The sequence below is a fragment of the Chaetodon auriga genome, chromosome 14, assembly GCF_051107435.1.
Source record: "Chaetodon auriga isolate fChaAug3 chromosome 14, fChaAug3.hap1, whole genome shotgun sequence".
Lineage (NCBI taxonomy): Eukaryota > Metazoa > Chordata > Actinopteri > Chaetodontiformes > Chaetodontidae > Chaetodon > Chaetodon auriga.
The window spans coordinates 25,211,883-25,226,042 of record NC_135087.1 but is presented as its reverse complement, the minus strand read 5'-3'; the positions used below and the strand labels follow the sequence as shown (position 1 = coordinate 25,226,042).

The 14,160-nt window shown below is 43.0% G+C and overlaps 1 protein-coding gene across 1 annotated transcript in view; it reads right to left on the bottom strand.

Moving 5' to 3' along the window:
• The window catches only part of eipr1 (EARP complex and GARP complex interacting protein 1), a 140,991-nt gene that overhangs the window by 103,169 nt on the left and 23,662 nt on the right, over nucleotides 1–14,160 (bottom strand). The window contains exon 4 of the mRNA XM_076748096.1: nucleotides 11,313–11,469. Within this exon, the coding sequence (XP_076604211.1) occupies nucleotides 11,313–11,469 (157 nt within the window). The remainder of the gene's footprint in view (nucleotides 1–11,312; nucleotides 11,470–14,160) is intronic.

Sequence of the window (14,160 nt, the reverse complement as noted above, 5' to 3'; positions counted from 1 at the left end):
TTTCTGACCATAGGCCCCAGTTCATATCCTACCTCTGGAGGGCTTTTGCTAACCACGGTCAGTCTAACCTCTGGTTTTCATCCCCAGTCAGATGGTCAAATTGAGAGAACTAATCAGGACCTGGAATCTGCCCTGCGCTGTCTAGCTTCAGAAAACCCTGCCAGTTGGAGCTCTCTCCTCCCTTGCATTGAGTACTCTCATAATTCTTTTGTCTCATCCACTAGTGGTTTCTCCCCCTATGAAGCTCCCTTGGTTACCAGCCTCCTCTAGTCCCAGCACAGGAATCAGAGATTGCTGTGCCTGCAGTACTGGATCATGTTAAATGCATCCGGAAAATGTGACTTTTAGACTTTAGGACTGCTTCTTTATTGATCCCAATTTGGGAAATTATTTTTTTGCCGTAGCAATTAAACATACAGACAAACACAGAATGTCTACAACAATTATTTAAAAAAGTAACACAAAATATAAACAGGAATAACAGCAGTATATAAACAAGTATTTACAGTTTCAGATAAATAAATGTGAACAGTAGACCATATGTGCAATATTGCAGTCGTGCAGATAATTGGTAAAATATTGGGGTTTGTGAGATTGGTGGATTAACTGTTTAAGTTGCTATTGTACAGTGTGATGGCTCGTGGCAGGAATGATTTCCTGAAGTGGTTCTTGTGACAGCGGAGCTGGAGCAGTTTATTTGAGAAGGAGATCTGCTGTCTGTCCACGAGGTGGTAAAGAGGATGTTCAGGGTTATCCATGATGGATAACAATCTGTCCAGTGTCCTCCTCTCCACCACCTCCTCAAAAATGCCTACTTTGCGGCCAATAAAGGAGAGACAGGAAACTAAAGTCTTGTGGAGAATGTGGAATGGAAAATGGAAGGATGCCAGAGCATCCCTCGTGCGCAAGCAGGAGGTAAAACAAATATCAGCCAACCACCTTAGGACCCCAGCCCCTCCCTATGCACCAGGTCAGTCTGTGTGGCTTTCTATTAAAAATATCCCGCTTCAGACTGAATCTCACAAACTATCTCCCAGGTATATTGGGCCTTTTCTCATTGAAGAAATTGTCAACCCACAAGCAGTGCCTCCATGAGGGTTCACCCCACGTTCCACGTCTCCGAGTTAAAGCTCGTCTCTACCAGCAACCTGGTAGGGGGGCAGGGGACTGCAGTACCTCGTGGATTGAAGAGCACTCCTGGGAGCCTCGCTCTTTTATTCTGGACCCCTCCCTCATCAAGAAGTTCGATTGTGCCTCTGTAGTGTTTTCCTTTTCCTCTTTTCCATTCGTGTTATTTGTGTGTCTGTTCCCTTGTCTGTCTGAGGCTGGGTGTGGCCTCCTAATCTCTCCACTGGCTTCCGCGTAATCACCTGCACACCTGCTGAGCATCAGGCTCATCAGACCAGCAGTATATAAGTATGGCTTTCCGCGCCACTGGTTGCCAGTTCATTCTGATCTCTCCCGTGTCTGACATTTTCTCAGTGTGAGTATCACTTAGACAATATCTTCAGAGTTTTTCTGGTTAATTCCCAAGAGCGTGCGTATGTTGGATTTTGTTTTGCTTTTGGACTGTTTCTCAATTCTTTCAGTGCCTTCCAGCCACATCTAGTGTCTTGCTCTGCCTGAGGAGTTTCCTTTAACTTGTGTGTGCACATTGCTCCTATGACTAATAGGTTTTTATAGTGTGTCTTATCTGTATTTTAGTGAATGGAGTGAATCAAAGGTCTGAAGTTTGCTGAGGCAGAGCCCACGGCTGGCCACACCGTGTGTCTGGTCCGTCCACAGTCAGTTCTCTGGGTCTGGCTTACCACTGAACCCTCCAGGGTTCAGGATCAGACTAATCAGTTCCTAGTCCACGGAAAAAACAATCTACACACACAGTGTAGAATATATACATTACCATCTCTTACTACTATCTTTCTGTTTATCAAATGACCTCAAATTACTTTCATCACTCAACATATCTTTCCATATAAACTATACAAGATATATATTGTTTCAATCATTGTGAAATGAATTGACATATATCACAATAAAAGTATTTTAGTCCAAACAAAATAATTATTCATCATGAATTCACAATTCACAATTTGTATTTTAATGACACAATGAAATTATTTACCTTTAAAAGTCACTATTTATATTTTTGAACAACTATGAATCAGCATTTATCTTATTTGCACCCATATTTAATAGGCAATGCTAGCGTTAGCATAACGGCTAGCGCCATGTGTGATTGGCATTAGCTTGCGGCTAACGTCATTAGCGATCTTTTTCTCATCGTTTTAAACAGTTAACAATGATATAGTCTGTACCAGAGTAGTATCAAAAGCTCTGTGATTCCAATGGCTTTAGAGAAAATATTGGTAAACAACAGTATGGTGTAAAAAGCAACCACTTAATATTAACAACAAACATGGAGGTCTAGCCTCTTAGCAAGCAGTGGCTGCGCTTACCGAAGTTCACAGTGAGAGAGCTCATTCAATGAAAGCAGCTCCTCCATTCAGTAAAACACACAGGACTTGGTCCTAACAAACAAGCAACTTATTAACACACGCTATTTATGGATTAATCATTGATTTATGATTTTTATATCATTTTTCATACCGGGGGGATCTTCAGTTTGCTCAATGTCTCAGATGAAAAGAGAGAGCAAGCCACCAGACAGGCACTAAGTTGTCTTCAAAGTGAGGTACAGGGTGAGTGCGCCACCCTCTGGTGGGCATGCAACTACACCTCTAAACTACATGTATGAGTTTAGTAACCATATTTTTTTCTGTTGGTTACACATAGTTGATTTTTTTATTTTATTTATTTTATTTTTATCCTGTATCCTTTTTATTTTGATCCTACTATGCCACTGCTTTCTTGCCTATCGTTTAATACTTTGCTGGCTATAACAACTTAATTTCCCCCGTGTGTGATCAATGAAGTTTTATCTTAATTTATCTCTCTCTCTCTCACACACACACACACACACACACACACTATGTATGCATGTATGCAGGCCATGTATGCACAGTAAGAAGGAAAAAGCTGCTATTTCAATGTGAGAGGGACATATCTAATCAACATCTGGTATCTTTGGCTACTCATCTCATTATCAGGTTGTAGCTACAAGTTGTAAACATTAATCAGGTAGCCACTCAAAACTGTTTCTTCCCTCTCCAAAACAAAAACTTCTAATGAGTCAATAAATGCCAGTTTAAGCTTCGTTAAATGCATTTTCTATATAATTTTAACTGGTTTATTTACCTTATGAAGTATGATGACACCACCCTCATCGGACTCATCTCTGATGGTAACGAGTCTGCCTACGGGTGGGAGGTTGACCATCTGGTGACCTGGTGCAATCAGAACAACCTGGAGCTCAACGCTCTAAAGACAGTGGAGATGGTTGTGGACAACAGGAAGAACTCAGCCTCACCTGCCTCCATCACCCTCTGTGACTCCACTATTGACACTGTGGAGTCTTTCCGCTTCCTGGGAACTATCATCTCCCAGGACCTCAAGTGGGCGCCGAACATCAGCTCCCTCATCAAGAAAGCACAGCAGAGGATGTACTTCCTACGGCAGTTGAAGAAATTCAGCCTGCCAAAGACAATGATGGTGCACTTCTACACAGCCATCATTGAGTCCATCCTCACCTCCTCCATCACCATCTGGTATGCTGCTGCCACCGCCAAGGACAAGGGCAGACTGCAGCGTGTCATTCGGTCTGCAGAGAAGGTGATTGACTGCAATCTCCCATCTCTTCAGGACCTGTATAGCTCCAGGACCCTGAGGCGTGCAGAAAAGATTGTGGCTGATCCCTCTCAGCCCGGGCACAAACTCTTTGAGTCACTCCCCTCTGGCAGGAGGCTGCGGTCCATCAGGACCAAAACCTCACACCACAAGAACAGTTTTTTCCCGTCTGCTGTCAGCCTTATCAACAAGGCCCGGAACCCCCCCGACACTCTTCACACTCCACCTCTGCCTCATCTTGTCACACTGACATAGATACAACTCTATGCATTACATTAACGCTCAGCTTGGACTTCTTTTCGAAAAAAACAGACTGTGTTTCCGGAAAATAACAAACAAACAAAAAACAGACTTGTGTATATATGTTTATATTCTTATATTTTGTACTCTTATTTTTTAGTAGATGTGTCATACACCAACTTCACCACAACAAATTCCTTGTATGTGTAAAATTGTACTTGGCAATAAAGCTTTTTCTGATTCTGATTCTGATTCTGATTCTGATTCTGGATAAACTGAGAACTTCACTAAAGATTGAAGATGCCACCTGCATCATGATGTTTCATTTAAGATGTGGTTGAAAAGGCTACATGTCATGTCATTGTTATTTCCTGTGTTATGCTGAAGGTTTACCTCATGTCATCTTTTACTCCTGTGTGTTCCTGCCTGTGTTATTGATTGATTGTTTTCACCTGTGCTATGTTAGTCTTCCCCCCAGTGCATTTAACTCCATGTGTTTTTAGGATGTTTGCTTTGTTTATTTTAGAAAACAAAGGTCCTGATAACCCGGATTGTATACACACGCACACGCACACTGGCACACGCACGCACACTTATCTCCACTCACTACGATAATACCGGCAGCTTGCACCAATCAGTGTTTGTATGAATGTTTGTGTGTAAGCAGACATAAAATGGAGTTTGTGTTCTTATGAGGCGTGTGTGTGTCTGTGTATGTGCTTGTGTTTGTTTATTTGTTCACCTTCCTGTGTGTGTTTGCACCCCCTGTAGCATGTCTGCCCATGTATAGCCTGCATCCTTTATGTGGTGTCTGGTATTTGGTAGCTGGTGTCCCTCCACTCCAAGTAATAATAACAATTTCTCCTTCCTCCAAATCTCCTAATTTTTTCGGTGGGCAAACATTTGATCCTTTGCCCTGTTGTGAAGTGTTCTCTGAATGGAAATATCAGCAAAATACGCTCCCTAAAAAGTGAGCTAAACAAAGCTTCTTATGCTTATGTGTGCACTATATCTATATTTTTTTCCCCTTCTTCTTCTTCTTCTTCTTCTTCTTCTTCATTTGGTTTTTGATTGGGTTGAGTGAATCGATTCCTGTGGAGCCAACTGAGCTAATCAGGGTCCTAGGCGGGAATGGAAAAGTGCAAAAGGAAAGAATGTTGATTTTCAAAAGTGTGCAGGGCGACTTCATGATCACTAAATGACATTTTTACTGTGAGGGTCCCCTAGTCCCATTCAGCTGGACCCCAGTGGGCTCTCAGGCAGATACATCAACCTGTGTGTGTGTGTGTGTGTGTGTGTGTGCGTGTGTGCGTGTGTGTGTGTGTGTGTGTGTGTATGTGTGTGTGTCATAAAGAGATGGAGGAGGTGGGCAGCAGACCACAGCCATCCATTGGGAACCAAAAGTGCACAGCATAGGCTACAGGCTTCACAACACCAAATGCACACTCCCACCACACACACACACACACACACACACACACACACACACACACACAAACACACACACACACACAGAGTGTGGTGCCCCTGCTTTAAGATTGTGATGGTGAAGCCCAGAACCATCAATCATTACCCAGCAGCCTTGCTTGGCTTGCTAATGCACGCACACACACACACACACACACGCACATAGGTGCACCCCCCACATATACAACACCATCCTCTTTCCACACACACAAGCTCAAAGCACACACCAAGCACACAGTGCACGAATGCAACCTCTCTTCTACCTCTCTTATGCTCTTCTTTGTAAGCTTCTCTCCATCTTTCCCACTCATTCTCCATTGTATCTCCCCCTTATAGACACCTGCTACAATATGCATCATGCTAAATGATTGACGCCTCTAAAAATGATAGCAATCATGTGCCAGCCAATGAACAGTAGAGTAAAAAGAGGAACGATCACTGAGTTTCCCTCTCATAAGTGCTGAATTATTGTAAGGCATTGTGCACAGGAATTATAAGACAAAAGGACCAAAACTAGGCTACAGTCTGAGATGCGGGCCAGTCAACAGTCTCCATAAAAAAAAACAAAAAAAACAAAAAAAAACATAAAACACTCATATGGAGGACGAATACAAGGTGAGAGGGGAGGATAAGAAAGAAGGTGGGAAATGAAAGAGGAGACCTTTATTCCAACTGGTAATAAAATGGTGTGGCAAATGTGGGCTATGTCATTTTCAGTAGGACATGTCCAACTGTATGAAATAAGGTATGATATACTGTATTAAACAACTGGCTCTATTTCTTGAATGAATCGAAGCAACATACTCAACATACTTCAAACCATGTAGAGGTTAAATAAAGGATACATTCATATTTTTTCAAGTCTGTCTTAAGTGGCTAATATAAGTGGCTAATAATAAGCTTGATAAAGGTCAATGTCTAACAAACGAAGAATGTGACAGTTAGGATCCGCTAACCTGTCTGTTCCTAGTGTTTTCTGTTTCCCTTTTCCCTAGTGTTATGTGTTTGTCTGTCTGTTCCCCTGTCTGTCTCAGCTGGGTGTTTCCCTGCACCCAGCTGGCTCCGCCTCTCCAGCAGCGGACCTGGAGCACATGAGCCTGATTCGGCTCAGTATATAAGGAAGACGCGAGCTTGGTTTGTCGCTGGATTATCCTGATTTCTCCCATGAGTTTCCAGAGCCTGTGCCTAGTGAGTACCTCCAGTCGTTTGTCAGTTGCTGTCTCAGTATTTTGCACACCTAGTAAGGTGGCCTTTTCTTTTGTTCTTACGTGTGCTTCTGTCTTCTGCAGTGCCTACCAGCCACGTACAGCCTATGCTCAGCCTCAGCCTCTCACGTGGAGTTTTGTTCCACTCGCTTGAGTGCACCTTTAGTTTAGTTAGTTTCCACTCCTTATGAGTGCACCTTTTGTTATTTATTTCTTTAATAAACTTGTTTCCTTTTTACTCTAGTCTCTGGTCTGTATATTGAGCCCAACTACTGCTAAATTATGGCCAAGCCTAATCAAATCAAATCAAACTTTATTTATATAGCACTTTTCATACATAGTGCAATACAAAGTGCTTTACAAGAGTTAAAAACAATATAAATAGAAACAGAACAACACGAAAAAACCCAACCCTCCCACCCCCCATATGTACTAACACACATCCTCGACCACATGCACACACACACACACACACACACACACACACACACACACACACACATTCTCACCACAGACAGTAGCAGGAGTAATGAGACATGCAAGGCACTGAAGATTGAGGAGAATGCCACCTTTGGGGCCGTCCACACCGAGAGGAGTCATCACGGGCTATGAGCACAGGGGGCGCCGGCACCCGGGCCCCACCGACCCTGACGTACTGGCGAGTCCCCCCCACCAGCCAGGCCGATGGGGCCTGAGGACAGCACCCCCAGAGCAGACCAGACACAACTCTCAGTGTGGAGGACCCCCCAGAGGAAACACTGGAATTAAAACAAAAAATAAATAAATAAATAAAAATAAAAAATAAATTAAACAGTTAAAAGAAGAGAAGTTCATAAGATAATAAGTAGATAAAATAGGGTGAAATAATACAAAATATAGGACATCAGAATAAAAGACATCAACATATGATAAATGATAAAAACGTAAGAAGAATTTGAATTCAGTTAAAAGCCTGATTAAAAAGGTGTGTCTTTAACCTTTTTTTTAAAAATGTCAACAGTCTCTGCAGTCCTGAGCCCCTCCGGCAGGCTGTTCCACAGGTGTGGGGCATAGTGGCTAAATGCCACCTCACCATGGGTTTTTGTTCTGGCTTTTGGTATGGATAAAAGACCGGTGTCGGAGGACCTCAGGGTCCACGAGGGTTGATATGGTAAAAGCAGGTCAGATAAGTAAGAGGGCGCAAGGCCGTTAAGACATTTAAAAACTAGTAAAAGAACCTTAAAATTGATCCTGAAGCGGACAGGGAGCCAATGCAGCGACTGTAAAACTGGTGTAATGTGGGCCCGCCCTCTGGTCTTTGTCAGCACGCGTGCGGCTGAGTTTTGCAGCAATTGGAGGTATGAAATACTCTTTTTAGGAAGACCAGAGAGCAAAGCATTACAGTAATCTAAATGACAGGAAATAAAAGCATGCATTAACATCTCTGTGCTGGCCTGAGAGAGAAACGGGCGGACTCTGGCTATGTTCTTAAGATGATAAAAGCCTATCTTTGTTATATTTTTGATATGTGGGATAAAAGTCAGCTCAGAGTCAAAAATCTCGCCCAGGTTTTTTACAGATTGGGTTGGTTTAAAATCTTGTAGTTTTGGTAAAAGTTTCTCAGTCTGGCCTTCAGGACCTATAACTAAAACCTCTGTTTTGTCCTGGTTGAGCTGTAGGAAATTCCCTGCCATCCATGACTTGATATCTAAAATGCAGTTAAAAAGGGCATCAATTGGTCCTGTGTCATCAGGAGACACGGCAATGTACAGCTGTGTGTCATCAGCATAGCTATGGGAACTGATGCCGTGTCTCCTAATGACGTCTCCGAGAGGAAGCATATAAAGTTTAAAAAGAATTGGACCTAAAATTGAGCCTTGGGGAACCCCACACCTAATTTCATGGGTTCCTGAGGAACAAGTATCCATACTTACATAAAAACATCGGTCTGTGAGATAGGAGTGGAACCATTTAAGAACACTACCAGAGAGGCCAACCAGGTGTCTGAGTCTATTTAATAAAATGTGATGGTCTACTGTATCAAAGGCGGCGCTTAGATCCAGTAGAACCAAGACTATGAGTTTCCTATTATCTAAGTTCCACCTGATGTTGTTTAAAATCTTTAAAAGTGCTGTCTCTGTACTGTGGTTTATCCTAAAACCAGACTGATGTCTCTCTAAAATGTTGTTTCTGTTTAAAAAGTCAGTGACTTGGTTAAAAACCAGTTTTTCTAAAATTTTACTTAAAAAGGGTAAGTTGGATACAGTTCGGTAGTTATTAAAAACATTGGGGTCTAAAGTGCTCTTCCTCAGAGGGGGCTTCACCAGAGCTGTTTTAAAAGCGGTGGGGAAGACACCCGTCTGACGGGAGCAATTCATAATGTTTAAAAACTGTTCCTCAAAGAATCCATAAAATGCTTTTAAAAGTGAAGTGGGAATTGGATCTAAAAGGCAGGTTGTTGGGTTTAGTTGGGAGAAAACTCGACCAAGTGTCCTCGCAACAACCAGGGAAAAACTCTCGAGTGTTTCCTCAGTCAAAGACAACAATTCAGGTGTGTTAACAGATAAAACTTGTTGGGATAAAGGGCTGCATCTGATGTCCTTGATTTTGGTTCTGAAGTGGTCTGCAAAGTTCTCACAGAGAGTGTCTGATGGCATGTTAAGAACTTTATTAAAATTTGTGCTTGTTAAAATATCAAAGGTGGAGAAGAGGAACCGGGGATTGTTTTTGTGGTCTATGATAAGTTGTGAGAAATGAGAAATTCTTGCCTGTTTAACTGCGTTATTGTAGTTTTTGAGTTGTTGCCGTAGAGTCTCGAGGTGGACTGATAGTTTAGTTTTCCTCCATCTCCTCTCAGTACTCCTGCATTGTCTTTTCAGTTTATGTATTTCACTGTTGTTTCTCCACGGAGGTATAGGTTTTCTTGTGATTGTTTTAGTTAAAAGTGGAGCTACTGAGTCGAGAGTTGACTTCAGCTTGCTGTTAAAACTATCAACAATAAAATCACATGGTGCAGGTAAAATTTCAGCAGGAGTGCTCTGTAAAATCTTGAAAAAATTTGCAGCCACTTCAGAAGTTAGGTAGCGCCTCCTCACTGTTCTCACCGGGGCATCCCGCTGGTTAAAACTGGTGATATTAAAAAAAACACAGTAGTGGTCAGACACAGCCAGGTCAACAACAGAGGGCACACCAATGGACAGGCCATGGGTTATGACCAGGTCCAGGGTGTGTCCTCTGTTGTGAGTTGGCTGCGTGACGTGCTGCTTAAAATCTAGACAGTTTAAAAGATTTAAAAATTCTCTGGATATTGGATCCGAGGTGTCATCAACATGTAGGTTAAAATCACCAGTTATTAAAATCCTGTTGTAAGAAGTGTGAATGATTGATAAAAGATCTGAAAATTCACTGATAAAAGAGCTAGAGTGATGGGGTGGTCTATATACAGTAATGCAGAGAATTGGAGGGCTGCTAAAAACAAAGGTGTGGTGCTCAAATGATGTGAAACTGTTAAAAGACACTGCAGTAGAAGTCAGTGTGTTATTTACTATTGACGCAGTTCCGCCTCCTTTTCTACCCCCTCTAGTAGAAAATAAAAAGTTAAAATTTGGCGGGGAAGCCTCAGTGAGAGCAACATGTGCGTCAGTACCAAGCCATGTCTCGGTTAAAAGAAGACAGTCTAACTTATGATCTAAAATAACATCATTCATTAAAAAGGTCTTGTTTAAAAGAGAGCACACGTTCAGCACTAATAATAGTACATAGACTTAGACTGCTTCTTTATTGATCCCAATTTGGGAAATTATTTTGTTGTTGTTATTTTGTGATGTATGAAAAAACGTCACTTTGGAATAAAGCATCTGCCAAATGACAAATTGTAATTCTAATTGTAACAGGAATTACTTAGGTTAGCCAGGATACAGGAAACAAGTCTCACATTTTCAATTATGGCCAACAGGGACATTTTGCAATTCTCCTTTTAGATATATGTATTCAAATATGTTGACACAGAAACATGGTATTTTTATGTGGTACACTACAGCCAAGAGCTTGAAAACTATGCTTTGTTATTTTCTTCCAGCTTCACTCTCTCGACATTTAGAGGGAAACATCTCAAAGAATACACCTGTCACTTGTCGAGAAGTTTATCTGTCTGCTTAGCTGTGCTCAGGTTGACCCGTGAGGCAAGAACTATGAAAAGACAGTTCCATCTACAGCAACAAAATTTCAGGCAGATACACACATCACCCTTGCCCCACAACCTGAACGTAGCTCAGCCATGAGATGATGAAACCATGTCAGTACAGACTCATGCATCAAAAGTATTTCAGTGACTGACTGGAATACAGATGCACAGATGCACAGATGCACGTGGGTATTTAACCCAACTCATGCCTCACTCATGAGAGAATGCTGGGAACCAATGATATTATATGAATTATATTAATCACTGTATCACAGGACGTCTCAAATACAGGAATCTTTTTCAAGGCATGTCAGGCTTCTGTCTGTAGTTTATTGAACCCCATGAGTTATTAGTTATCCTGTAGTCCTCATAAATATTAACAATACCCCATACACAGCAGACAAACACAGAATTGCACACTATTGTGGATCAAAAGAAAAATTGCACTTGTATCACTTGTACTGTGAGTGTGACTGTTCCCCACCAACACCTACCAGGCAGCGTTGCTATGGACGTTGTCGTCTAGGTGACAGAGCAACTCCAGGGTTTGGGGGTTGTGGGCGGAGTCATCAGGTGACTCATGGCTTCCTGTCTCCCAGTCAGACGGCATCCGCCAAACTGCTGCACAGGACACCACCCTGCTGTCACTTGCTGGAGGGAGACAACACACACACACACACACACACACACACACACAGTGAGAGAGAGAGAGAGAGAGAGAGTCATTTACATTTTGTTAGAGTGCTGTGTGTATGTGTATGTGTATGTGTTTATGTTTGTGTGGTGGACAGGCAATAATACACTGATGTGGATACACTTTTCTCCAAATCCATTTCACAAATTAGTTATTTTGGCACATCCACACCAGAGCCAGAGCTGCTAATTGGAAACAATGGAGTAAATGCAAAATTGATACAGTAATTGGACTAAGAGTTTGAAGTTAGAGGGCATAAGAGAGAGACAGAGAGAGAGAGAGAGAGAGAGAGAGAGAGAGAGAGAGAGAGAGAGAGAGAGAGACTAATTTCTTTTTAGTACAGATATTGACTGTGTGTAAGCAGCTGTTGGGCTATGAAACACTGGCGTTAGGCCCATTTGTCAAATTAAAAAGCAACGTGGGGCGAGTGCACAGGCTCTTGAGTGGTTTTAGACAACCTTGCACTTGGAGTAAGTGGGCAAGCAATCATCTTGAACAAAAGCCTTTTCTTGCTCACATATTGGAGTGCTGCTGGAATGCATTATGGAAACGTTATGTGAACGCAATTGTTTATGTGTGTGTGTGTTTGTATGTATATATTTTGGTGTGCGAGTGTCTGGTGTGCGCAGTAGTGTGTAGTGTGCTGTCTAAGTTTCAGCCCAGTCCACAATGACTTAAATCCTGTGAGCTCAAGCATGTACAACTCATCTAACAGAGAGCAAGAGACATAGGGAAAAGAGAGGGGGAGTGAGCCGAGAGGTTGTTGGGAGGTTGTGTCGACCCCTAAAGGCCTCCAGTGCACTCTGCATCAACCTCTCCATGTGCCATCTAACATGGCTGTCTTCTCTTTTGTAACACAACCTCAGACACGTTCACACACCTTTTCAATTCAGTTCAATATTCCTTTATTAGTCCCGCGAGGGGAAATTCCAAATTTCAGCAGCATCAATAAAGCAAGTAATATAACAAGTGCATGCAAAGTAAAAACAGTAGTATGTACAAAAGAGTGGGAATTTTAAATAAAAAAAAAAATAAAGAGAGTCATCCTAAAGAAAACCGTATAAAATTCTACTAGTATTTACAGACTGTTCTGTACATGTTTCATTGCACAGCTTATTGCACTGATTATTTCACTGATTACTTGGAGCAGTTTTTGTTGTGTAGTCTGACAGCTGCAGGGAGGAATCGCCTGCGATACTGCTCCTTCATACACTTAGGATGTAGCATCCTGTCACTGATGGAGCTCCTCAGTGCAGTGAGTGTGTGTTGGAGGGAGTGGGAGTCACTGTCTGTCATGGAGGACAGCTTGGCTGTCATCCTTCTCTCCTCCACCTCCTCCACCAGTTCCAGAGGGCATCCCAGGACAGAGCTGGCCTTCCTGATGAGTTTGTCCAGCCTCTTCCTGTCAGCTGTTGTGATGCTGCTCCCCCAGCAGACTACACCATAGAAAATGGCAGAGGCCACAACAGAGTTATAGAAGGTCCTCAGGAGTGCCCCACACACCCCAAAAGACCTCAGCCTCCTGAGCAGATAGAGTCTGCTCTGTCCTCTGTCCTTTTATACTTGAGAGAATCATCATTAACATGAATGAGTTCCTTAGACACTAACCTTAACGTAATTTTAATCTGAGTTTTGAAAAGAAGTCTCACCATTTGAACAGCCTTTGAAGAATGTAAGAAAAAACTGTCCTCACTTTATGTCGTCACTGTCAAGATCTGAAATAAAAAGTCCTACAAGATCTCTTACACATCACACACAGACACAAATTCTTTGCATTTGCATTTTTGTTTGTGTTTTTCTCACTATTTTGAAGTTGGTGGGGTTCATTAAGAAAAAGCTGATGTCACAAACTTCTGCGTGTCAATGACCATTTAGCAATATTGAATTTGATGACATATGTAGGATTGTACAATAATATTGTCAGACCACCGTCACACAGATGATATGAGGCCAATTGGTGTTGAACTCTTTCTTATAGATAAACATCCATCCATCCATTCCCACCCGCTTATCCGGGGCCGGGTCGCGGGGGCAGCAGTCTGAGCAGGGACGCCCAAACTTCCCTCTCCCCGGACACTTCCTCCAGCTCCTCCGGGGGGACCCCGAGGCGTTCCCAGGCCAGCCAAGCGACATAGTCACTCCAGCGTGTCCTGGGTCTTCCCCGGGGCCTCCTCCTGGTGGGGCATGCCTGGAACACCTCCCTAGGGAGGCGTCCAGGGGGCATCCGGTACAGATGCCCGAGCCACCTCAGCTGACTCCTCTCGATGTGGAGGAGCAGCGACTCTACTCTGAGCTCCTCCCGGGTGACAGAGCTCCTCACCCTATCTCTAAGGGAGTGCCCCGCCACCCTGCGGAGGAAACTCATTTCAGCCGCTTGTATCCGGGACCTCGTTCTTTCGGTCATGACCCAAAGTTCATGACCATAGGTGAGGGTAGGAACGTAGATTGACCGGTAAATCGAGAGCTTCGCCTTTCGGCTCAGCTCCTTCTTCACCACGACGGACCGATACAGCGACCGCATTACTGCTGCCGCTGCACCGATCCGCCTGTCAATCTCACGCTCCATTCTTCCCTCACTCGTGAACAAGATCCCAAGATACTTAAACTCCTCCACTTGAGGCAGGATCTCTCCCCCAACCCGGAGGGAG